The 25,920-nt window shown below is 34.5% G+C and overlaps 1 protein-coding gene across 3 annotated transcripts in view; it reads right to left on the reverse strand.

Moving 5' to 3' along the window:
• Window positions 1-25,920, reverse strand: part of CUL1 (cullin 1) — a gene marked incomplete at its 3' end in the record, with an annotated part of 50,228 nt that overhangs the window by 12,549 nt on the left and 11,759 nt on the right. For 2 of the 3 annotated variants that reach the window (XM_082755205.1, XM_082755207.1), the window contains exons 2-9: window positions 23,558-23,848; window positions 12,503-12,677; window positions 11,378-11,545; window positions 10,279-10,329; window positions 9,088-9,178; window positions 8,278-8,441; window positions 5,313-5,475; window positions 1,706-1,836 (exon numbers count right to left, since the gene is read on the reverse strand). In XM_082755205.1, coding sequence (XP_082611331.1) covers window positions 1,706-1,836; window positions 5,313-5,475; window positions 8,278-8,441; window positions 9,088-9,178; window positions 10,279-10,329; window positions 11,378-11,545; window positions 12,503-12,677; window positions 23,558-23,697 — 1,083 coding nt within the window. In that variant the 5' untranslated portion in view covers window positions 23,698-23,848. Of the gene's footprint in view, window positions 1-1,705; window positions 1,837-5,312; window positions 5,476-8,277; window positions 8,442-9,087; window positions 9,179-10,278; window positions 10,330-11,377; window positions 11,546-12,502; window positions 12,678-23,557; window positions 23,849-24,380; window positions 24,394-25,920 lie in introns of those variants that run through there. The other variant, XM_082755206.1, reaches the window with a different exon arrangement.

The raw sequence follows: 25,920 nt of genomic DNA on the forward strand, positions 1-25,920 counted from the left end.
TAACCAAAAGCAACTAAAAACAGTAGTCCTCTGACTGAAGAGCAGTCCAGTTAATATAGTTAATGGTGTTTAAAACACAACTCATTCAGCAATAAGAATCTAAAGTAAGTCAGATGAGTCAACTTGGTATGGCCATTATCCCCACTGACTACAGAGAAACTGCGACATTTGCTCAGCTGTTAGTGTGTTCAGACACAATACAGATAAATGAAGTTAGACAGAACCAATCCTACCTAAATGCAACCAAGGGCAAACAAGACAACGATTCAAGTAATACAGTGGAGTAATGGATATTGGAAGAAGAGGCAAGATGGTTCCCAAGGAAAACCAGCCAGAGATACAGTTACGAAAATAAAAAAAATATATATACAGAAAAGGAAAAAAAGAGAAAGGTAAAGCATGCACGTTTAAGAAACAAGAAAGAGTGCCATGATAAAGGTTTTTTCCCCCCCTCTCCGTCCTTTATGGGGCTGGAGTTAAAAGAATACACATGAATCTCAGGCTTCCTCACTCTCAAAGACAAACTGCTGAAAAAGCAGCTTTTATTTTTCTGGGAACTTTAAGGTCTAGGTAAAAAGAAACCTGAGAGTTACAACTTCTTGAAGGATATGTCTACTATGGAGCATATCCAATTTCAAAATTTAAGTTGACATCTATGAATGAAACTGAAGAATCCTTAAGTTGCTTCATGATTCATAAAGCATCACTACTGCCAGAAAGCCAAGTGCTTAGAATTACAGAAAGGAAACTATAGACATGTAACACATTTTAATCTCTGCTAAAACCTACAGTATTTACAGCTGTCCATGCAGTTATTACAGACTATTGTTTTAATATTTATTAGTACGTTCCACTGCTAGTACTATTTCAAGAATATCTGTGCCCAATAAATGGTTAAAACTGAACTATGTCAGAACTGAAAATTAAACCCAGTTTTAAACAAAATTTACCAGAAATCTATGTTCCATTCTTCTATCCCAATTTTGTTTTGTGCAATGCCTTTTTTTTTTTTTTTGATAGTTAGTGACATATTGTCTATGTTCAAAAGGGTTAAGAAAGGTTTTAAACAACTTCTTAACATCACTGAGATCAATACAAAATTAATCCTGGAATTGTAATGTAACAAAATCAAGAGGGCCAATTGTATGGCTAAATTACCACAGTGCTGTGAAAGAAGTAACCTGCTTCTACATTGTACCCTAACCAACCATTTCAGTTGTCAACTTGTTTCTTCCTTTACCACTTGTCATGCTTTTCCAAAAGGAATGAAGCAATTCACCTAAATACTAAACCCAGAGACTTTCTTCGAACAGTCCCCTCCAAGTCAGGAGTCTACACAACAATGAAAAAATAGAATACACTGGAAACAATACTTCTTGTAACAAAAATACTACACTTAGAGTGGACTTCCAAGTATGTTGTATTTGCACAGCCAGCTTTCTGAGCAGTATGACATCCTGACAGAGCCAAAACTCAGAAAGAAAAGAAACCCCAGGAACAAAATAAAAACTCAGAAAAGTAGTAATAACACAGCAATATAGCTGTTGCTCTAAACGTACCATAAACATCTGAGAACTGTCTATTCTTCACAAATTTGAATGAGTGAGAAGGAAAGCACATGAAAAATTAAGATTTACACTATAGGAGGGTTCATGACATACATTGGCAGTAACCATATACAGACTTATTTTAATGGGATACTTGCGTTCAGAGCAGCTTCTCCACATTTTTCTATTGCAGCTAGACCTTGATTATGAATGTGGGTTTCTAACAGCTTTTTTAGCTCTCCAAGGCCATCCTGGATTCGAGATACAAGGTTATACATACGTCCCAAGTCTGAAAAATAACAAAAAGACAGTATCTTTTATTTGTACTAGCTATGACTCCAATTTTTCATTTATAAATTGTCAATAGGAGTTAAACATTCATTACCAATGAAAATATGCATGCAATTGCCATTGTAAAAAGTAAGAAAAAAAGCAAAAAAATCTGTATAGTAAACTTTTCCACTAACCTGGAAAGCTAAGAGTTCAAGAGAAAATCTGTTAAATATTAAGACACGTTTTACATTCACAGTGCCATCAATAAGAAAAAAAAAACAAAACTTCAGTTACAGAAATACAATTACCTCTGATTTCTAGTTGTCACACATCTAAAGAAGTGTAATAGTTTAAAAAATGGAATTAAGCATTCTTATTTACATGAAGTTTTGAAGTGATGCCTTTAATTAGGACTTGCATTAGTGTTACTGCTAGCTGTTCCAAGAACACAGAATTCTCCACTTGATCACCATCCCTTAGATCTGTCCTTATTTCGAACAGGACAGTTTTCAGAGACATGACATCACTTGTAGCCTATTCTATATTAACATTTCTATTTGGGGCAGCAACAGTGGAAATTGCAGGAAACTTAAGGCAAACCATCACAAACCGATGATACCTCTGGCAGATAATCTGTAACATTAGAAACCAAATTTCTTCCAATAATGCTAACAGTGTTTAACTATCTGATTTAACTATCTAATAGAATATTTAGAATTAAAATAGAATACTAATTGATTTTCTTTTACCTCAAAGAAGAAAAAAGCTTTTAAAAATCATCCCCACAGCATAAAACTAGTGATGGTAGAAAGAAATAAATTGGGCATCATTTCACACATATCAAAGCTTCATATAAAATTCTCAGTTTTCAGCCAGTCAGTTTGTAATGTTGGGTACTGTCCTTAAAGAGGGCATTGTTCTTATTCCTTTTAAACAGGGCAGATTCTTTGGGCTTTCTGAGTGCAGGACTCAACCTCTCCCCATCCCCTAACCACCTTTTGTTTCATTTAAGCAAACAAAAAACTCTCAAAACTTTTACATTGGCAAACCAGGTACCCAAAAATGCTTGGTATTTCTAGTGGTCTTGCCCTTACTGAACAGACACTTAAGTAAAACAGCAAATCACCAAATGAGTTACTATAAAGAAATGCGGATATTTCACCTTACTGAATTGATCTTAATGTTGTCAGCTACATCTAGCTATATTCTAAAAGTGTAAAGACTTCTCTTGAAGGCTTAGGAGCAATTTATTACCACCTTTAGATTATTAAATGTAATGGAGTAATCAAGTAGCTGTATTGCTATCTAACACTGAAATACAACACAGAGCTTGATACCTTTAATAGTGAAGCAATTACACCTCTATTCTGAAGAATTTTCATATAATGCTTTCAGTTCCCTAGAACATTGTGAAGTTTTTGATTTTTGTATTGACCATTTTTGAAAACTGAACTGTTTTTCCCCCCTCTGAAAAATCACATTCTCAGTGTAATGTTAAGCTTTTATTACTACACAGGAATGTTTTTCCTTTACCTACAGAAGGTTAGAAAAGAGACAGGAAAAACACGCACATGTAAGTGTAACAAGCTGCTATCCTGCCAAGGGTCACAGGTTGCTCTATCAGGATGTCTGTATTGGGTGAAATACAGAAGAGATGCTACAAAAAAAGGACCATTTACAATGTAATTACTCCTAAATAATCTTAGAATCTGTTCCCAATAAATATAATTATATTTCCTATAGGTGTAATGCTGATGTGAATAGGTTAACACATGAAAAATATGCCCTTAAAACCTAACTGGCTGCACGATGCAATTAAAAAGTTAGAGAATACCAACAAGTGTGGCCTGCAATACAGTATGCTTAATATACTTCACTTAGGAGGACCTCAAAACCTGCATGCTCTCAGGAGCAAAGCAATAAAGAATTCATCGAGAGTGATCAAGATTTTATTATGAGTTATCATAGCCTATAGTAGACTATCCTAACTGTACCACAAAATTTAGGTCCAGTGCTTCAAGAGTGAACTGATTAAAAATTGATATTTCATTCTTTAATCACAATCAAAATAAAATGCTTCTACTCATGAGACTTCAATAGGGCCAAGGAACACTACTGTTATTTGAGTAAGTGAAGCCTAAAATGAGAAAAGGAAGCATTTTGAAAATTAAGAAAATATCAGTCTTTGATATAACTCAAGTGAAAATTAAAGAAACACACCAAAAATAAAACATCAGATGGTGCCCACGACTCAAGGTATTTTTTTTTTTCCTTTTTACCCCAGGAAGGCTTCCTGAGTCCAGACAAGTTTTCTTCTTGATTGAGCTACTGTTATTTCTATTGTCAGAATATATATATATGAAGCCATTTTACTATTCAACACCTATCCATATAAAAAAAATCTCCATTATAGATTAAGAACATTTATTAACAAACAAACAACATCCAACCTTTAAAGACTACCACAGGACAAAAGAAACTATTGCATCCGAAACAGGTAACTTCTGATCTACTCATCATGTTTAATTGCCCTGTTTTGAAGTGTCTCTTAGTTATCAACATAATCATAGTAATTATGCATAGTTGCTCTTTAAGGTTGGTATGTAGAGTCACAGTTGCAATACACAACTGTGAAACCAACAGTGTTAACAATACTAACTTACTACATCTCTTCAATTCTGTCATTTTTTTATAAGCAACGGTTCAGCTTATCTTGATATAGTTTTAATTAATTCTCCAATTGCAAAAAATCTGAAATACCATTCTTCTTCAGCACCTGCATTATTTGACCCTAGTTTTGACAATTTTGTGCAAAGCATTAACTCCTGAAGAAACTCTTAGTAATCAGTGCAATTGATAATTCCTTAGAAATAACCAAACTCTTAACTTATTTTAGAGGAACTACTGAAGAAACTTTTATGCTCTTTGTTTTCTATAAAGGTATACATTTAATTCACTTAATTTTAGCTGTGAAAACGAGTCTCATCAAGTAATAATTTGTACCTTTGTGCTCTATATGCAGTTCTATTTAATATTTTAGAAGTTACTTTTTATTTCTCATATTCCTCTTTTAAATTCCAGTCAATTTAGATTTTAAAATTCTCATTGCTGACTTAGGAAGATCCATGTAACAAACTGAAACAGCTGGTGAGACTACTGATCTGTTTTCTGCCTCAAGACTTGAGAAAGCTTCCGTTCCTGCTGGAAGAATAGCTCAAGTGCTCTTGAAGCCATTCCAGCTAAAATCAGTGCTGTTTTGCTTTAGTATTTAGGATTAGAATGGGCTTCTTGAGGCAACATCCTGAACTGTCCCAATTTAATCAAAAGTTGTTTGTTATCAATTTGATGTCTATCTTTTCTCTTAATCTGACTTGGGAAAAAAAAAAACACAAAACACAAAAAATCATGTTTAGTTATCAACAGAATTTATGTCATTCACAAACCATCAGGGAAGAACTCTCAAGCCTAAAACCAATGTCTTAGTTGACCTACCTTCATTTTTGTCAGCATCCAACAAATTCTGAAACTCTGTATGAAATATTTCCAGGTGTTTTTCAATAAGTACTTGCTCACATTTCCGTGCTAATTCATCTTGTGTGCTCTCATGGAGATATACTTGAACTCTACGCTGTTCTTCAAGAAGGCGAGCTTCAGCCTACAGGAAAGAAAGATGGGCATGAAACCTGTATGGAAGGCAAAGATCCAATATAGTAGAAAACAGATTTCTAGATTAATTTACTAAACAGACAACAAACAAAAAACACCAAATCTCTCATGAATGCAGTACTATGGTACCTACCCTCACTGTAAGCATTATTTTTCTGAGAATTGCAACGTGATCCCTCCCACACTACACTATATACATATGGAATCAATGTCAATGTTGATGATAACATCATATACTGTTGAAAAGGTGGAGAATCACAATAAAGTTGTCCTTCCCTTATGATTCTGATTAAGAAGTTTTCAGATGGGAATACGTTGTCAGACAAAGAGAAAGCCACTGACATGCAATGCTTGCAGTTTCAGCATCATCAAGATCTCCAGCTACAGTGTGTGCCTGCGCAAAACTACAAGGCACAAAACTAGAATTTAACTCTACACCCGTTATAAACTTACCTGAATGTTCTCATATTCTTAAACAGAAAAGCTTCTTAATCTACAATTACTTTAAACTGTATCAGTATTTGATTTAGCACATGAAATACTACATATGCATATCTTTCTGGAAAAACAAAATTAAGTGTCATTTGAGAAACACTACTTTATTCAAAAATGTAAAACTGAATGTTTTTTATGTAACAATGACCTCTACTTTGTTAAAGTGTTAAAGATTGCCTTTATAAGCCATGTGTAAGAGTAATACACTATTAGGGATAAGGTACATATGATTATTTAAATTAATGTCACCAAGACACTATTTATCCCCAATCAGAATTCAATGCACAGTGCTTCCATGGGAAAGTCAAGTGTACTAATAACAAATTACTTTTCCTAGTTTATACTTCCAACAGATGACTTAAGATGCTCTTACTGCCAGGATGACACGTGACTGATTGACAACTTGCAACTTTTCACATCAGTCTTACTAATTTTCATAGCAGAAATGAATTGTATCAGTACGTAATAATTATGGAGAGTACTATTCGGTTCCAGGCATTTAAGTGGCATGCATGATTAACACCCATACAGAAAAAAATAAGACAAATATTGTAAGACAGGTTCATGTAAGTCAAAAAAATATGTTAAGAACTCCTGACACAGTAAGAAAAACTGAAGAACAAACCTATCTGAATTTTAAATAAATAAATAGTTGCAGTAGACCACATAGACCAGATAAATCAGTCAAGACAATTTATTCTAGTAAATATTTATTTTTTTTAGCTTAAAAAGAAACTTTTAGCTTCAGTCATTCCACTTTCTGGGAGGTCATATTCCTTTTTTTGTTTTGTTTTGTTTTTGTTTTTTATCATTTTGCAAGCTTTTACCATTTTTGCTAGCTCCAGTTAAAATGCTCCAATGACACTTACTGCAGTCATCTTGAGTTTCACCAGTTAAATCCCAAATCAGTTTAAAGAAGACACTAAGATAGACAAAATGTCTTATACGTACATACAATATACAATACACACACACACACACCATATATTAGCATACAACTGATCAGACTTGCAAGGCTACACACTTCCTTGGTTAAGGATTCCCTGACCTTCCAATAGCTTTCTATACATTTTCAGCATCAACTAAAAAGCAAACATTAAGCTTCAAGCAAAGCAAGTTGCTCTTCCGTGCACTTCAAGTTTTTAAGATCGCATGAGGTACTACTAAGTTTGTTGAGTTTGTTGTACTTGCCAATAATCCCTAGTTCTTGAAATAGTAATGACCTTCAGACAGCTTTTTACTGTCTGGAATCCTGGCTGAGCCATTCATTCATGTTATGAATGACTAAAATTCCCTTACTGTTTTTTTTTTTTTTTTTTAAATTGACACCTATAACTCAGAAAATAAAAAAGATTGTTAGAGAATGAAAGTAAAGACAAATTGAAAGAGAAGTGTCAAAAATAATGAATTCAACATCAACAAATGTGAATATAGAAATGCCTGAGAACAACTGATGCCAGGCAACTCTCCCCATGCACTGAAAATGGGATTTGTTATGTTGTGTTATAATCATATGTTTCTTCTGTGGCAAAGAGCTGCACAAAGATATCACAAGAGACGTGACTGTTACGTGTACCTGCACACTGCATATTCAAAAAGCTGTTTGTTAATTAAAGAAAAAAAATAAATTCAGAAAACAATAAAATGTACTAAATATATATACACATACATTTTTCAAATTCACTAAGACTGACCCAATAACCAGGCAGGAAATACAATTTGTTTATCCAGGTTGCTCTTAATCACCCTGTTTGGGAGTGATTAAGAAACCAAACCAGAGTGACCAAGAAGAGACCAAGGATTCAAACCCTGCTTCTGTTTATCAGAATGACTACGTAGAGTTCACTAAATGAAAATATTCTGAAAGAATGAATGCTGATTAATGATCTACTTCCTCTGTGGAGGCCAACTTGCTCAGGAAGAGATTCCAATAATGTGCTAACACACAAAGTTCCTGGTACAGGAATAGCAAACTTGGAGATCTAAAGCAAAATGATTATTCTGGTGTCAAATCCTCAAGTTTAACAGAAATCTGTATTTATTTCAACTTCCTTTTCTGTTTTGCCGGTTAATAAGGTTTCAAATTTTTGTTTTACTTAACAGAAATCACTAAGGAGGCAAACTTCAGACCAGATAAATAAGTAAAACATAGAAGCATATCACCTTAGGGAAAAGAGCTGAATTGTTTTGCTTCTGTAAAGTAATTGTCATTTAAGAAACTGGTAACAAAAGTCAAAAACATAATATTGCTTTACCTCTAACCAGAAAATAACCACAAAGTCATTTAATAACCCACCTTCTTCATATACTCTGTGACTGGGTTCTGTTGCAAAAATTCAGTACTTTCTCGTGTATAAAATCTCTCTGTGTCAGCAAGAAACTGTGATTCAAATGATTCTTTATAAACTGTTAGTGTAGGTCCTTTTGCAAATGCATCATCTTCATTCAGTCCCAGCTCCACTACAAAAAAAAGAGCAAATATTACAAAAATTGTCTTTATTAAATGGCCCTTTGCAAGTAAACAGGTAGTCTCCTTCTAAGAGACATGAACATAATCAACTGGGACAGTATAAGCATCACTTTTTTTTTTTTTTTTTTTAAGTATATATTTATAGCATTTAAAAACAGCACAAGGAAATGAGAAACTCCACTCTCAAAATATAGTTAAAATCCCCCCTTCCGTATTTTCCCTCTTAACAGTTACACGTTATATGCATACTTATTTTTAGTTATGAAACTGGTCATTAATCTGCATGGCAAAATTCTCAACTTCATGCAAATGGGAAAAAAATAATCCCACTCAGCTCTGTAAACTGTTACACTTTCACCCTTCCGTTTTTTCTCTAAAACTGATTATATGCAAACAACATTATCATTTTTGCTTTCAAACTTTACAAATATTTTATTATTAACTGTAAATATGCATCCAGTGTCTCTACATACATGAAGTTAAACTTCGTATTACTGTACTTATTTTACTCTAAAATGATATTAACTGAACATCCAAGGAGAATAGACAGGAGTCTACTTCTGAGTTCTGATAGGGGATTATCACCACTATTTTTAAAAAAAGAAAATAATTAAACCTTAAAGATATCTCATTTACCATAAGATTGTACAACTCCACTTATCAGCCTGGTATTGATAGTTTCACCATTTCTTTCCTTTTCAATCAGTTTCAACACAGCATTTGTTACCTTAGAAAACAAGGATTAAAAGCAAGTCAAATACAGAAAAAACTGCTGGTAGGTCCAGAAGGGTATTTAATCAGGAATGTATTCTTATGTTAAAAAGCAGTCAAGATCCTTGAGAACAAAATTTAAGGATACCTGAATATATAAAATTTCTACAGACATCACTGAGAGTATGCTACACCTGTAAATTCTACAGTACAATTACAGTACAATTAGTGGTGAGCTAAAAGAGGGTACGAATGTGCTTAGGCTTTTTTTTGTTCCCTTTTATTTACTTCAAATGTTTGTTTTTTGTTCTTTTTTTTTTTTTTTTTTTAATTCAAAAAGCACCTAAAGCAAACTTCTGTTTGCTTTATACCTGAAATATAAGAAAACATCACAATAAGAGTTAACTAACGACCCGTTCTTTAAAAGAAAGCTATTGATCATACTGATGGATACCATGGTATAACTACTGCACCTTTATACTGAAATATAACTAATGCTTTCATAATACAGTATATCTTTTCATCATAAAGTACTAATAAATAAGAGTGAAATATACACAAACACAGTATTTCATTGTGATAGACTCATCTTGCTTTGTATTGTACTGATTCACAAATTTAAAATATATGGTTGACTTGAATCTCCCAGGCATCGGAGTAAGTTAAAAGATCCATAGTAACATGAGATCAAAATCTGGATCAAAATCTCAGATTTGTCACTATCTGTTCTCACAAAATCCTGACTTTCTCAAACATTTAGACATCACTGTCAGTATGTACTCCTGCCTGTCCTGCAAACATTAGGAGTTGTTACTTCATTTATGGCTACCTTCATTAAAGAATGCCAAGGATCCTCTAAGCAAAGAAATAATGAAACAGCGTTGATATCAAAGTTCAACTACTAAAAATAAATAAATGAAATTGAGGCAAGGTTAATTCCCTCAAGATATTTTATCTTAACATCACAAGAAAGGAGCAGAAATCTGTTTTGTTTTCTGGGACTTTTTTATGCCCCTAGTTCTCCTTGGAGCAGTCACTAAGAATATATAAAATTAACTATCTAAAATAATGCTATAGTTACACAATCTGTACACACACATATGTATATAAATATACCTGCTTATTTAATGGCCTGAATAAGCAGTCTCTCCAGGTCACCAAGGCAAGCTAGAGGAAGGGAGGTGAAAGACAGAGTTAAAGAAAAGTACTTGTACACACACAGAGTGTAATTCTTTAAGGAAAATTGATATAGTACACTAAGTAATCAGAACTTATTTTTACAATTATGTTCTGGCACACAAATTTCTCATGCAATAAAACTGTTTCACAGTAAAATTACCTTTTGCTTTATTGCTAGCCCTACTTAAGGTAGAGTTACCTAAGGTGTCCCCTTTTCTGACAGTGATCCACTGCCAGCTCTGAAAAACAACAAACCTCGCATATTACTTTGACATTATACTGCTTTTTCTGTTAATGATTTTCAGGCTGGCACAATCCCTTAGACTAGTGAAAGGCAGAACAGTGGAGAGGGAGCTAAGTAAGAATATCAACTGTTTTTCTACCCTACATAAAGTTATTTTAGTGAAGCAGTAAAACAACGCATCTTTCCTAATGCACCACCAGCAAGGACAATACTTATCCATTATAAAAAAATATACTTTCAGCAGAAAATCTGCACCTCAGATAACTGTGTTCTTCTCTTGTTATATTTGAAAAAAAATTTAAAAAATCAAGATCACATATCAATCTTCCAGACTGATACTACAAACCAAATGTTGTCTGAATCTTGACAGTTTGAATGCTAAAAGATTTGTAGAGATGCATTGAAGTTAACAGAAAAAGGCAATTCACTTCCTGGTCTTGTATTTGAAACACTTGACTGAATTTTAAGTGGAAAGAGAAGGCTATGTAGATACATAAAGATAACAGTACAAGCAGCAAATATCAAGGGACAGCTCTTGTCAGATTGATACTGGTTGTCCCAGTAGGTACCAGGTGGATTATACATCCTCAGGTTTAGACTCAAACTTTTACTATATAGTGGTGTGAGGAATAAGGTAAGAGGTGCAATTTCTTTCAACAAATTCTATGATGCCTACTTCAAAACTTCTGTAAACGTCCTACAAATAGCAAGTTTCAAGAAGTGATTTGTAGGATGAGAGTGCAAATAAGACAGGCGAAATGGACAAATCACTCACTTCAAAATGCTACCTACCGAATATATTTCATATATTCCTTTACGACCTTCATCGCACTCACGACGAACCCAATGTCGATTGAGGTAGGCACATATCCCATTCAGTACTTTGCTTGAAAACCTATAATCTTCCCACTGTTGAGTATAGAATTTCAGCACACTCTCATCCATCAAATCTTCACCATCCTAAAAAAAACAAACAGAAGTTTGCTTGTTTTACTACTACAATACTACTAAAAATTAGTAGTATTTTTAATAAAAAGTAGTATTTAAGGTAAAAAGACATAAGGGTATACAATAAATGTATGCCATGAAATATATTTATAGGAAACATAGGGCTAATACTTTTACAATAAAAAAAGTTAAACCAAAACAATAATCAAACAAAAACCACTAAAATATTAAAAGGAAAGTATAGACAAAGACCCTTTCCTCTGAAAGAGAGAGATGGTTCTATATTAGAAACAGACAACTACACTGATGAGTGTGCTAGGGAGACGGACAAGTACTATGTAGAAATTCAGGTATCTTTCCAAACTGGACCAGTACACTTTGAATTGACATGGAAATAAAACCCTGAGACACCTTCATGCAGCCATGTAAATTAATTACAAGGTAGACTTCAAGACTAAGAATTGTTTTACTGTTGCTCAAAAACTAAAATCCTAAAAATCAAAAGCATGGTTCCTTAATGCTTTTCCAAAAACAGATAGGAAAATTTTCTCTTACAATGTAGCCCATTGCTCTATTAGTAATATATCAATTATAATAAATTAAGGTCTACCATCAAGCATTTTCAACAATACAGGCAACCATTTTTTCAGCACTACTAATATGCTGGTTAACAGGTTAGAAAGTCTGGCTATACTTGTTCAAGTTACAGGACAATTTAAGATGACATGTAATGTTACTTTTATAACACATGCACACAAACCCCTTTGGCAGGAAAAGGGGGAAAAAAAGCTTATGTCGAGGTAAAGCCTACAATACCTTCTAATGTTTAATGGAATGCTTGAGATGAAAGCAGATTTCAAGATCATCCAATTTACTTCCAACGATTGCACACAGTTATGTTGGTACAAGTTTTTCCTCAAGTCAGCCCATATTACTATAAACAACAATTGATCTAACATTCCATCTTACCTTAAGAAGATTTGTCAAGTAGTTCTTCAGAAATTCTTTTAGGCGTTTGTACAACTCCAAACCCACAAACTGAGCACCTCCAGGTGTTTGGCCCTTTTTTGATTTAGAAGGAGGTACTCCAGCTCCACGTGCTTGATTAGACTGGTGTACACTAGTACAGTAGTTATAAACGTGACTGACAAGGAAGTTAAGGAATATGTATGTGTGAGCACAGGACATTAAGAATACAATAAAAAAAATCAAGTCAATTTAAAGAAACTACTTTTATATTACTGTAAATGACTTCACCATATATTACATTAACTCATATATTACTCATAACTCATATAACTCATATATTACATATATTACATTATATAACTCATATATTACATTAACTCATAAAATAAAATCAAAGCTAAGAAAAATAATTTTAAGCAGAACTATCTTAGCAGAAGTGTACACTGTGGACTGCACGGCAAATACTGATACAAACATTAAATATACCTAACAAGACCACCAACAAAATGAAGTAATGGAATTTTCTGAGAAGGTTGTTTTTAAGGTTTGAATTGAATTTATCTGATGCATTATAATGGCTTTCTAAAAATACATAAGCTTTCATATGAACAGGAAGAAATTTCAACACTTTCCTCAACATAAAGAGAACTTTGTGATGAGATTCACCAAAACCCAATTTACAGCTAGAAGTGTAACTGAACTATCTGCTTGCAATATTTTTTCCTCTCATATCAGTACAACCTGGAAGACTTATTGTATCTGTTAGCAAGACATTTCAAGAGAACATTCTGTTTTCTGGAAGAAAAAACAACAACGAAAACAAACATTCAAATACTCATAATTCTTCCAAAGTTGTAAGTGGAAGTCACATTGCTTGAAACACTTCATGTAAGAAAGCATCCTAAAAGAAACTGCACTCCACAAACAAAGGAAAAAGCTAGGTCAGTAACAATGAATGCAACTGGACATTGATGATGTAACAACAAAAGTGATTACTCACTCAACAAACAATTTGTCAACAAGAAGAAAGGTACCGAGCAGTGATGCTTCTACTGATAGTCTAAGATCAGGCTTTTGAGTCACATATCTCGTTAGAGCAATGTTGCAGTAAGTGATCTAAAAGGTCTAATTTGGCTGTAACTTGTGTTTTAACTAATGGGTCAAGCTTTAACCACTAGACAGGCTTTGCCCATGGTATGTCACACATTAGGAAATTAGTATATTGCCAAGATTTGGCTTTTTCGTTCCCTTCTGAAAGACCAGCACAATAAAATGAAAGAAATCACTGTGATTAAATACCAAGGGCATTAGAAACACAATCCATTACAGTCATTATAACAGACTTGCTTCTGGTATTTAAACAGTAAAGCTCAAGCAGAAAAACTTCTGAAAAATACTCAGTTACCTCCTTTGCAATTTAAGAAATATTTCACAAACAATCTTAAACTGGGTTTTCAGCTTCAGAGTGTACTCTACACCACAAGGAAAGAGATTCATGTGTTTTGTTGTTGTTGTTGTTTTTGATGAATTTCAAAGGAAAAGTCTATTTCAATCCTACATGTATACTCACATGCTTGCTTAGAAAGTCATCTTATTCTGCCCAAAACTATAATGCTCTTTGCCAAAAGTTAACCATTTTGGAAAATGTATATTATAACCTCAGTCATTACCTGTTACCTCTTCTAGGTGCCAAGTAATGATAGCAAACAGTCTGAAACCTTTATTTGCGCTGAGTAACTGAAGCTTTATCAGCTTCCTAATCTCTTATCAGCCACTTATTACCTGAACATTATCGATTTCTTTCGGCTCCTAGCTACTTGTTTGTTCAACTTTCCTGGCACTGTCACTACTTGTATCATTTAGACTTCGATTTCAGAATTCCCCATTTAAGTGAGCAATGTTATACAGTACAACAAATTTTCTCTGGGTACAAAACTTTTCCCTCCCACAAAGAAGAAAAAAAGCAGGGCTTATCTCACAGTTTAACTTTAAAATATTTAACTTAAGGTGCTCTGGATTGTGTAATGTCCCTCCATAATGATGCAAGGAATTTAGAGTTTTGATTTATAAATACTGAGCTTAGAGTTTTGCCTCCTCCTTCTCCTAGCTCTCCTAACCCAAGTGGCTTTAATCAAGCCTAAAAATACAAGGAGCCCAGATGGTGAGTAATTCTTACATTTTTTGTGAATACAGCCTGATGATAATAACACTCTTTCTGCTCTTCTCCAACAATCATCCCAACAGCCTTCAGAAAAATAAGAGACCAACACTAGAAGACATAAGCCTTTTTTCAGCCCTACACATTTTACTGTTAAATCCAGGACTTCCTGTAAAGTAAACGCTGAGAAAGATTTTGCAATCTTTTGTCCATTCCTTACAGTAATCATCTCAGAGATGAAGTAAAAATATACCAGTAGTAGCCACCTTTACTTGTAGTTCCAGCTTCAGTCTCACTAGCCAAAGTGTCCAAGATGGCACTTTCCAAATACTCTACTTTAGTTGTTCTGCGCAAGTCAAAATGAAGTTATAGTTTGTCTGTGCAGAAGGCAGTTTGTAAGTGCAAACAACTCTTCGACATATTATGCATAAAAGAAAACTTAGGCTTTGTTTACAATCTGCACCTCCGTCTGGTAAAGCCAGCCACTGACAGAAAGACTGACATATGCAAAACAAAATCAGAGATGTGCTGCCTGCAGCAAAGTACATGCCAGTCCATCTGAGAATCACAAGAAGAATGGTATAAAAATATTTCTTGGTTGCAGAAAGCAAAGTAATCCCCTTCAACTGCCTTGTACTTTGGAAGTCAAGTACATACCAAATGTCTATTACGAAACATTTCTGTGGATGTTTTCACAGTTCTGCATAGTGATTCACATATTATGACAATCAGAGAAATTAATTTATCAATAGTTTACACTACAGTGAAGTTGCATTGCACCCAAACCTTCTGACTTCTAAACTTCAAGGTTGGTTCAGCAAGCAGACAAACCATCTTAAGGATTAGATGAATCTTTATGTCATCTTTATAGTGAAAGAGGAATTAGATTTATGTATCTAAATTAAGGTTTGAGGTAGGAGACGAAAAGCAAGTTTGTAAATTTATTCAGTATTGTGTAAGTTGAGATGAAAAATCTTTCAAAACTTTATTCTTCTCTAAAATGTGATTCAAGAAGCATTCAAAGACTAAAATTAATTTTACCATCTTTGTCTTCAATACAATTTACGCTGCTTTTAAAACAACCTTTACTCAGTTTCTGAAGCCGAGCAGCTACCATTTCATAATGAATTCATGGCTTTGTACAACATACCTACTGAAGGAAACAATCCTGACAAACAAAATGCACCTGGAAGGCTTAATATCCATCCTTGCCACCTACTTTTCTAGTAGGACAGGAGTTCATGCAGACAGTCAGTGTGGATTTGAGGAAGCGACTGCCATGACAACTAACCATTTTTCCTTTTCCCAGATCATATGCTGAGAGGTTCTAAATTTCTGTGTCAGCACAGGGGAAATGAAACAGTCTCTCAGTAGTACTGAATAAACTTTTTGAACAAGTACACCATGAAAACAGTAAGCTTGAGAGTGCTATGGTCACCTCTAAACTAACCCCTTCTCCAGAAAAGTACCAAAATACTTCATGAGGCATTTTTTCCTCAAGGAGCAAGTGCAGACAAAATATGGAAGACAAGTATCAATTTTGTAATTCTATACAACAGGAAAACACTCAGACTTTACACCAATGGATGTGAATTACTTAGTTTCATGAGTTTCTAATTTTAAACATATAAAGAAAGCTGTGCTTCTGAGCTAATAACTGATTCCCCTTTCAGTAGCACAGCTGGGTCCCCACAGTTCTCCCATATTGCTATGAAAATAGCATAGCTGGAGTACAGATATGTAAAAATAAAAGGAAGTGAAAGGGAAGCAGAAATAATATAATTTAGCACAAAGCTACATTATTGATGGCAGAGAAACGACCGCAAAGCTTTTACAACAAGAAGACAAATCCAAACTACCTCCTAACCAGAGTTTTTGTTATTGATTTCAGTCTCTTTATAATGAAGATAAAGCATAAATTTGCTATTTTACATATCTAAATCAGTAATTAACTCTATGCCAAATGCCATCACCCTAAGAGTAGGTCGAAACAAACAGGTTCAGATTAGTTATACTTTGGTATAATTAAGAAAAATGGAAATTTTTGACAACAGTAATGCAAGAACAACATATAGAAAGGTATTGAAAACATCAACAACAACAAAATGCTAGGAAAAGCTATGGAAATTTTGTATTCTTCTAAAACCACCTCCAATAAAACAGTACAGCTCACCATTTTCAATAGAGAACTGCTTTACGCATTTCCTTCAGACAGATTAAAGTCATTTCAATTCATGTGTCCAGATTACATTGGGTGAATTTCACAAAACCATCTCGTGCATAAATAAAAATTATGAGAGAAGTATACATGTCTATATGACTTTAACACCTCATCAAACAAACAGATTAATGACATTTTGCACAGGTTTTTGAAATGATGAGGCTGCCAAGATCAAACCACTTTTCAGAACAAGTGCTTTAAACCTGAAATTCAGCTTTCTGAGGAGTAGCAATGAGAAGGAAAAAAAAAAACATACAAAAAAAAAAGACCAAAAAATAAAAACACAAGCCTTAATTCTTTTCAGGAAGGTATCAGCAAGAGCCCATTTTTAAGTCAATTCAGTTAGGAAAGGTTACAGATACTCCACAAAGCAGTTCAAACAAAGTCCAAACAAAAAACACCCCGGCTCCAGCCCCACACATTCTCCATCTGAGTTTCAATACAATTTATTCTATGATCAATTACACATTTAAGTCTTTATATGACATACTACTGCTTTGCTAAGCTATTCCCATGGAATATTCAAGGAAAGACTGAGGCAGTGAATGTAGGACCTATTACAGAATCAGCCATGCATGCTGCTGTAAGAATCCATGCATAATCAAATTCACATACATTTATGAAAGTCTGAGATCTGAGAAACTTCCAGCAAAAGCCATCTAAAGACTAATAGACAACTTCTTGTTTCCATCTGCATGGCATAAAACCAGAAAAATAGCAGAGAAGTGCTGAGTTAAAAGGAAAACACAGATTTTCAAACTCAAATACATACACAAAGCGTACAGTCTTTATGTCAATGTGTAAGAACCACTATAATTGAGGTTAAGCTTAAAGTTCTGTGCATTGACAGAAGTTGATTTTGTACAGAACATTCTTGGTTACTAAAAGCAAGTAGAACAGGACGTGATCAGCACAGAGATGAGAATAAAGAAGGAACTGATCACGCTAAAATAAATATATTCTGCACTTCTTCAAAACCAAAGCAGCAATTGTTATAAGTATACACAAGACTGTACCATTATACCTACATTTCTGCATAACCACGTGTACCCTTCAAAAAGTGTAAACAAATTCATTTACTTGTACCACAAGTGCATTTACTTCTACCTTCACATTCCAAGTAAGCTCTAACTTGCACACAAGAAATGCTAAGAAATACCATATTGAATGTAAACAGGATTACTACTAGCACAGTGGAGGCTGCTTTGATGTATGCAGAGTGACCTCAATTTGCCATTAATGTGAACGGATAGCTTAGAATCTCAAAAGAAAGCGGAACTGTTTCTAAGGCTTAAAAACTGCATACTCTAGCATCCCAGTATATTTTTCTGTACAGAAAGAATAAGGGACATTAAGAAAAAAAAAACACAAGATGTTGTACTGCCCAGTAACAGCAGATTCACGCGATCAGTAAATAAAAGATTCTTATAGTTTTAAAGTATTTCTGCTTATTAGAAGTCTTAACTAAAGAATCTTACAAGAATTTCAGTAAAATTTCAGTAAATGCCATTAGGACAAGGGCTGCAAAAGAAGCAATAATTTCATGATTCTCCTTGGGGAAAACGTTCTACTGGTGCTGAATCTATCCACAGGCAAAGACATGTTTCATGTATTTATATATTTTATTTTATGAACAGGGAGATTATCCTGAGTCATCTGGCATTTTTAGAATGTAAATATACTACAGCGTATATAATAATGTTTTTTCCTTATTGCATGCTAAAATCTGAGACAAAACCACAATAACCTTTTCTGATGTACAATTACATGATGCAATGGATAATCAAAAACTACCACTTCATTAAAGCTAGTTTAAAAAGTTGAATCACAGTAAGCAAATTTAGAAACAAGGGAAAAATGTTCATAAAATGATGAAATTAGACAGAAAAGCCTAACCTTTATTTATCCTTACTTTAAAATACTTAATATAATTATTTTCAAAAATTATTGCCAAGTTGTTAATAAAGGGACAATAATATAATAAAGTTGATTTGAACACTGCAGATGCACTTTTCAGTAAAACAATCAAACCTTCCATAGTACTTGTCCGATTACCAATTAAAACATTTTAAGCTCTCTCTCTACTTCACGTAGACTGAGATCTTACTCACAGTAAATTAATGATGCCTAGAATCCTTAAACAGTTCCTCCCCCCAGCTGAACATATTCCTTAAACATTACAACTGAACAAAAAGATTCCTCTGTTCAACAGGTACAAAATAATTGCACTGCCTAAAAAAGAATCTATAAATGCTTCCCAGATTATGTTCTGTAAAGTAAGACAGTAAGAGCTTCAGTTTAAGGGAAAAAAAAATCTTGAGTTTTCAAATAAGTACACAGGTATGAAATAACGGTGAACCACTGAGCTTTCCATTCATCAATCATACCTGTAAATTGAAGACTTCTTTAGGAAGAGTAACTTCAAGAAGTTATTTAGCTTTCTGGGTAAGCCACTGTGAAAATTACTGCACCATATTGAACTAGCATGAATGTTTTCTGATAGTCTAATACCTGGTCTGAGTATCTGTTTAGGATATATAAAAGAGGGTAAGTTACAAAGTCCTTTCATTCCCTCCACTGCAGAATTTAAATCTGAATGTGTGGAAATCCCAATTCATCTGAGGAAAATAAATCACAGACTTATCGAATAATTAGTTTAAAAAACTGTTGACAGTTTCTGTAATAAAATAATAGTAAAATGGAAGATGTACAAATATTTTACCATTGCCAGATGGGTGTTGGCAAGAGGTAGCCATGAAGATAAGTGACTTATTCAACTTGTTCTTATTTGTATTTTTATAAGAGTCATTCTAGTAAGTAAACAAGTAATAGGTGTTCCATCAAGAATTCAGAAGCTCACGACTTGCTTTGCAAGGATGGTGCTTTCTTGGACAGACCCACTGCCAGTTGCATCAAAAATAGATCAAATGACATGGAGCAATACTCTGCATACATTGGTAATGCTACTCCCTGACTTATTGCAACAAGTGGGGTTCCTCTTTTGTTGTTTTTGTTGCAGAACGGTGGCTTGAGCTCATTTTCCCTTTGTATAAGGGAGACAGAACAACTTATCAGTAAACTACCCTCTCATGGGTAGTGACATGAAAATTTTCATGTGCAGTGATATCAAAATTTGCTGCTTTTCTCCACTGTTCCACAAACTTCATCACTGTTACAGAACTGACTTTTACAACCTAGTCCTTTTCCCAACAGCCTCCAAACTAATTACCACTAAAGGAAAAAAAAAAAAAAAAAAAAAAAAAAAGAGGGAAAACAACAAGTACCATTCTAAAATAATTTCGTTTCTATAAGGAAGTTCTCAACAGGAAATAAAAAACACATATCAGAAAGTAATTACAGTACAATCCATCATAACTGTGCAAAGAGCGGTAAATAAAAATATCACACCTTCTCTAAAGGACTGCTCTTCTGGTTAGGTGCTTTGACATAGCTGGTAGGACAAAAATGAATCGCAAAGTATGTGCTGCACTAAAAAAAAAAAAAAAAAAAAACACATTTGGTAATGGTCTCATTTGACCAAAAAAAAAAAAAAAAAAAAAAAAGCACATCCTGAAATAAGAAGCACAAAGGAATCTGAAAGAATAGGGATTGAAGTCTTTAGAACTACCATTCAGAAACAAGATCTCTTGGTTTACTTCTTCAATATTCTGCGATCTAGAAAACACCCAGAATAATCAACTTTTTAATTCTCCTGCTAGAAGAAAGCATATAAAAACTTAAATACCAGCTCTGACCTATACTCAGAGATTGAATCCACTGTCCCACAAAAGGACTGTCTGGATAAAGAGAATGAGTAGAGATAGGATGGAAGGTCCAAACTGTCTGAACTGCTTAACTCTTCCTCTACTTTCTAAAATTCATTTTAACAAAGCACAACAAGAACTTCCACACCTCCAAACAATGCTGGCTAAAAGTTCAATACCAGATACAGAAGCAAAGGCAGTTGCACACAACAAAAAAGGATGAGGAAATGACTGAACTGTCCACTCCACAAGATTTCCAAACTGGTGTCACATTCAGCCTTCTCAGAAGTAAGGCTGATCTTCAGGCCTTACACTCTGCTGAAACTCATCTGTTTTGCTTTCCAAACCCAGCTATTCAGAGCCTCTTGAAAAGTTTGCCAATCTACTAGACTCATTGTATGTGATGACTGATCAAATGTTTCCCATACTGCATCTAAAAGGGGATAAATCTTCTTTCAAGCACAACTTTTGAACATTTGCACTTGATATAGGATGTAAAGTGCATTATCATCTTGATAATTGATTCAGAACTCCTAGCCTAACCAGCGTCAAATATTCTGAGGTACCAGACTATTAAATTAACCCACAAATAAATATAAAAGTCAACTACCAAAATTATTCACCAAATGAATTCACTCATGGAAGAAACAAAATCCATCTAAATTTCAGGCTCAACAAATCACTTGAAGCAGCAAGAAGCAAATGAGTAGTTAATATACAAGATATCCCTTTCACAGCTTCATCCAATGAGTATTTGAGAACATCTGATGGAGAGGGGAAAAAAAGTAGATGCTTCAAGAGTATTATTACACCAGGTATTTAGTCTTCAGCTGAACTGCTTGATAGAACACACACACAGGAATATGTTAAAGACTCAAAAGTAAAAAAAAAATCCCTCAGAGGTTCTAGTACATGTTAGATTTCTTGCAAACATTGAACTTCTGCAGATTTGTTTTGTTCAGTAAAGAACAACACTGAATCTAGCAACACAAGGCTTCAGTCATCTCAAGTCTTGGGAAGAGTTCTGACCCTAAACTAAATGTTATTTCATCTTCCTGCCTCTAACAAAAAAATCTAGACAAAATCGAGAGACACCTCAGGGCGTTTTTTCTACTTTGGAGCATGGATTCTGTAAGCATACACACCTGTAAGATTACACACCTGCTCTGAGATTATAAATGCAGAAAACAAACTTTTCTGTCTCCTTAGAAAGTCCAGAGAACCACAGGACTAACTGACTTATATTGCCTTGCATTTTTTTTTTTTTTTAAAGTTGTCTCTTCACATAAGTTCACAAAAATAGACTAAAATTCGAGGCACAATTCCAAATAAGTGCCAATAACAATTTTAAGATTAATTTATGTATCAGAATAATAACTTTTATTAAAAATCTCCAAAAATTAAGAAAACTATCACAATTACTTGAAGTAAGGAAATGCATACAACCATTCAATTTCTTTTGTCATATGTCTACACACTTTGCTTTACCAAAACCTTCTTAAACAGTACTTAACTCTACTGGGCAGTAGAAGGTTCTTAGAGTGAATACTGACCAACAGATGCAAATAGAACAGGTGAGAGATTTCACCTTACTGTGGTTCTTTGTCATATCCAACTGCATGTCACTTTTTACAGAAGGCACAAAAGCAGGATTTATCACTTTCCAAACAACATCCTGAAATTAAGCACTGAATATGTAATACAGGAAGAGGCACAAGTCTCTTTAAAAATCAGTGATCGAAGATCACAGAATCATGGAATGGTTTGGATTGGAAGGCGGCCTTACAGACCATCTAAATCCAACCCTCTGCCACGGGCAGGGATGCCTCCACCAGACCAGGCTGCCCAAGGCCCCATCCAGCCTGGCCTCAAACACTTACAGGGATGGGGCATCCACAGCTTCTCTGGGCAACCCGTGCCAGTGCCTCACCACCCTCAGAGTAGAGTTTCTTCCTTATATCTAACCTAAATCTATCCTCTTTTAGCTTAAAAACATTATTTCTTGTCCTATCATTACAGTCCCTGACAAAGAATCCCTCTCCAGCTTTCCTGTAGGCCCCATTCAGGTACTAGAAGTCCACAATAAGGTCTCCCCAGAGCCTTCTCTTCTCCAGGCTGAACAACCCCAACTCCCTCAGCCTGTCTTTGTAGAAGAGGTGCTCCAGCCCTTTGACCACCTTCCTTTGGACTCGCTTTAATACAACCATGTCCTTCTTGTGCTGGGGGCCCCAGAGCTGAACACGGTGCTCCAGGTGGGAGGTCTCACAAGAGCAGAGTAGAGGTTGGGAGTTACCTTCAACTACTTGACCTCAATCCTGACATACTACCTGACAGAAACAAGTTTCCTGAAGCTTTCCAAGTAGTAGTTTGCTACACATACAAGGATGAACACAGCAACAATCTCCAGAAGAGGAGATGCTGGAAAACTTCAATAGCTCTTGGATACAAATCAGCAATTCAAGAGAAATCCATTGTGCGCATCCTCACACCAGCTGGAAAAATCATGAAAACAACTCAGCTTAAAGAACTATTTTGAAGTTCACAAGAGAAAATTTTTCAAGGTAACTGGACATTACAAATCACACCCAAAAAATAATGCCAAAATCTAACATATAAAGGAAAAAAAAATAATAAAAAATTAAATATCTGCTCTATCAAATAATCATAATCAAACCTGAAATTCAGAAATATACATAACGAAGAGTTTTCCAGAACAATAAGTCTTTCTGCTTACTTGCAAGAAAGAATAAATAGAAATGGCTGATCATTAAACAGAAAAGGCTGATATATTCTTAAACATCACTAAATCAACTACTTACGAAGCAATTTTAAATTTAAAAATGTAAAAAAATATTTTTCATCTACCAACAATGAAAGAATGAAAGTACTAATTGGCTTAGATGCTAGGATACGTGTAGAGTTCCATGTATCTGGATTTTGCCATACTTTGTCTGGTGTAAACCTGTTGAATTCCAGCTCTTAGGTCATCCCATATCTGGTCAAGACCAATTTGTTTAAGTCCATGCGGGTTCTGACTCCTATTAGATGACATTTTGTATTTCCTGTGAAGTCTTCCAGTGCAGCAGCCTGAGATCTGGTTATTCCTCCATCAGAGTCACAAGCAAAGCAACATTATAAATTCAGTTGCAGTAACTCTAAGATATTCTTTATATGCAAACAGCAAGGCTTCCCAGGAAGAAAATCTGCAAAAGGAAAAAAAAGATGCATATATTACAAAACTGTCCAATCAAATTCATTAGCACTAGAATGAAAAATGTAAAATTAGTGATCTCTTTGGTACATTTTCATTTACACGAGATATCCATGATCCAGAACCAAAAGAATTTAATTTTGCAATTCAGCAATTCACTACAACATGCAACTGTTAGTATCCAGATCTGTACAAAGCGTATAGGTACCTCTGTCAGCACAGTTGACAATAAAAACCTAACACTAATAATAAATGTAATAGAAATAATTGTTCCAAGAAGCAGACACTATCCTGCCATGAAGTGTTTCCTCCCTCCAATATTTGACACCAACTTATGGTTCTGTGATAACTCATGGTTTAACAACACCATGATACATAGCCAAGATAACCACAAGGTATCTAATACCATTATTTTTCTTTTATATCACTAAACTCTTCTAGACTCGAGATTCTATCACAGATAATCTGAAAGTCCAAGGTATTTTGGGAGCAGAGCATTTTGTATTTGGTAGATACATGCTTACATTAATTTCTGTGTTAAGTAAAATAACATCACTTCCTTGAATGTCATTGTATGAGCAGGAAAACATGCAGTCAATAATGGTCAGAAGAAAGAACAACTAATTGAATGCACAGAATAAAGATCCATTTTTACAAGTCCTTTGAATTTATTTGCAATTTTAATATGGCTCATCCTCTGTAGCAACCAAATTAAGAAGATTTCCTAGAGTGACAAAGGAGGTAACATGATTAAAAAATAATCCACAATAATCAAGTTGTAATAAATCAGGATCAGCTTACCCTAGAGTGCATTCACTGAAATGTTGTAATACTCAAAACACAGTGAAACATATCATTACTCTTTGCACTGTTTCTACAGAAAAAAAAAAAAAAAGAATACAGCCCTATGATAAACCTGTCCTGTAATGGAGTCTGCTGGCAAAGGGCCAAGTGAATCCTTCTGTAAATTCAAGGATAGTATGTGCCAAGACCTGATAAATCCTGTTATTTGTTTTTGACCTCTGAGCAGTGGAAGATGAAGATATACTTCCATGATCTAAAATACATCATAGGTACTTCATCACAGCCACTTCTAGACTTTGTATGTTGCACTCCAAATTCCACAGTTCAAGATTAAAGATAATATCACACCTTACCTGTCTGCTCCCCCTGCAAATTATTGGGAAAGGGGAACACACAACATTCAGTTTTTTCAGTCAGCAAATCAGTCCTTACCCAAATAACACGCAAGTTAACATTCCTCATAGTCATTTACTATCCATCACCCACAAGTATTTAAATCTCAAATTCTAAGTAAAAAACATGTATAATTATTTAGATGATGTAAATCTGCAAAATGAGACAGTACTTGCTGCAATCAGAGAAACTGCTTCTGTAGCTATTTTTTCTTTTAACATGAGCAACAATTACTTGGAAGATCAGGAGAGAAAAATGAGAATACAATCAATATATGTATCTTATAAAATGTATATTTAAAGTTTAACTTTGCTGTTCTGTGCTTCTGTAGTTACAGCAAACTGATTGTTAGAGGCACGTGAATCACCATGCTGCACTGGAAAACAGATCACACAGATCAGACCTTATTGGTATTTCATTTCTGGAAAACAAACTTGCCACGAAACTAAAAGTGATGGGATTTCCACAACTTAGCAATGAACACCAGGAAGAACAAAGGTCCACAAGTGGCTGCTCGCTTCTTACTGCAGGAGAATGGCCATGGTCTGAAGTGCATGTAACACACCCACAACCTTGGACTATGACCCTAAGTCAGCACTGCAATACAAAGCAACAAAATTAACTTTCTCTCTTGAATCCAAGAGAAAAGAAACTTTTTGGTTCCCTACTACTTCAACTCTCCACACAAGCAAGAGAGGACATAGTTACCAGCCTACCAACTCTCCTTCTCTACCAGGATCTGTAAAACGTAACTGACCCTGATGCTTTTACTAATCTGTAAAAAGCAAGCAGCCCAGAATTACAACGTATTTTAGTAAAAATATTTTGGTGTAACTAATACAGAACACTTCACTCATGTATAAAAGT

The sequence above is a fragment of the Aythya marila genome, assembly GCF_965140915.1.
Source record: "Aythya marila genome assembly, chromosome: 2".
NCBI classification, from domain to species: Eukaryota; Metazoa; Chordata; class Aves; order Anseriformes; family Anatidae; genus Aythya; species Aythya marila.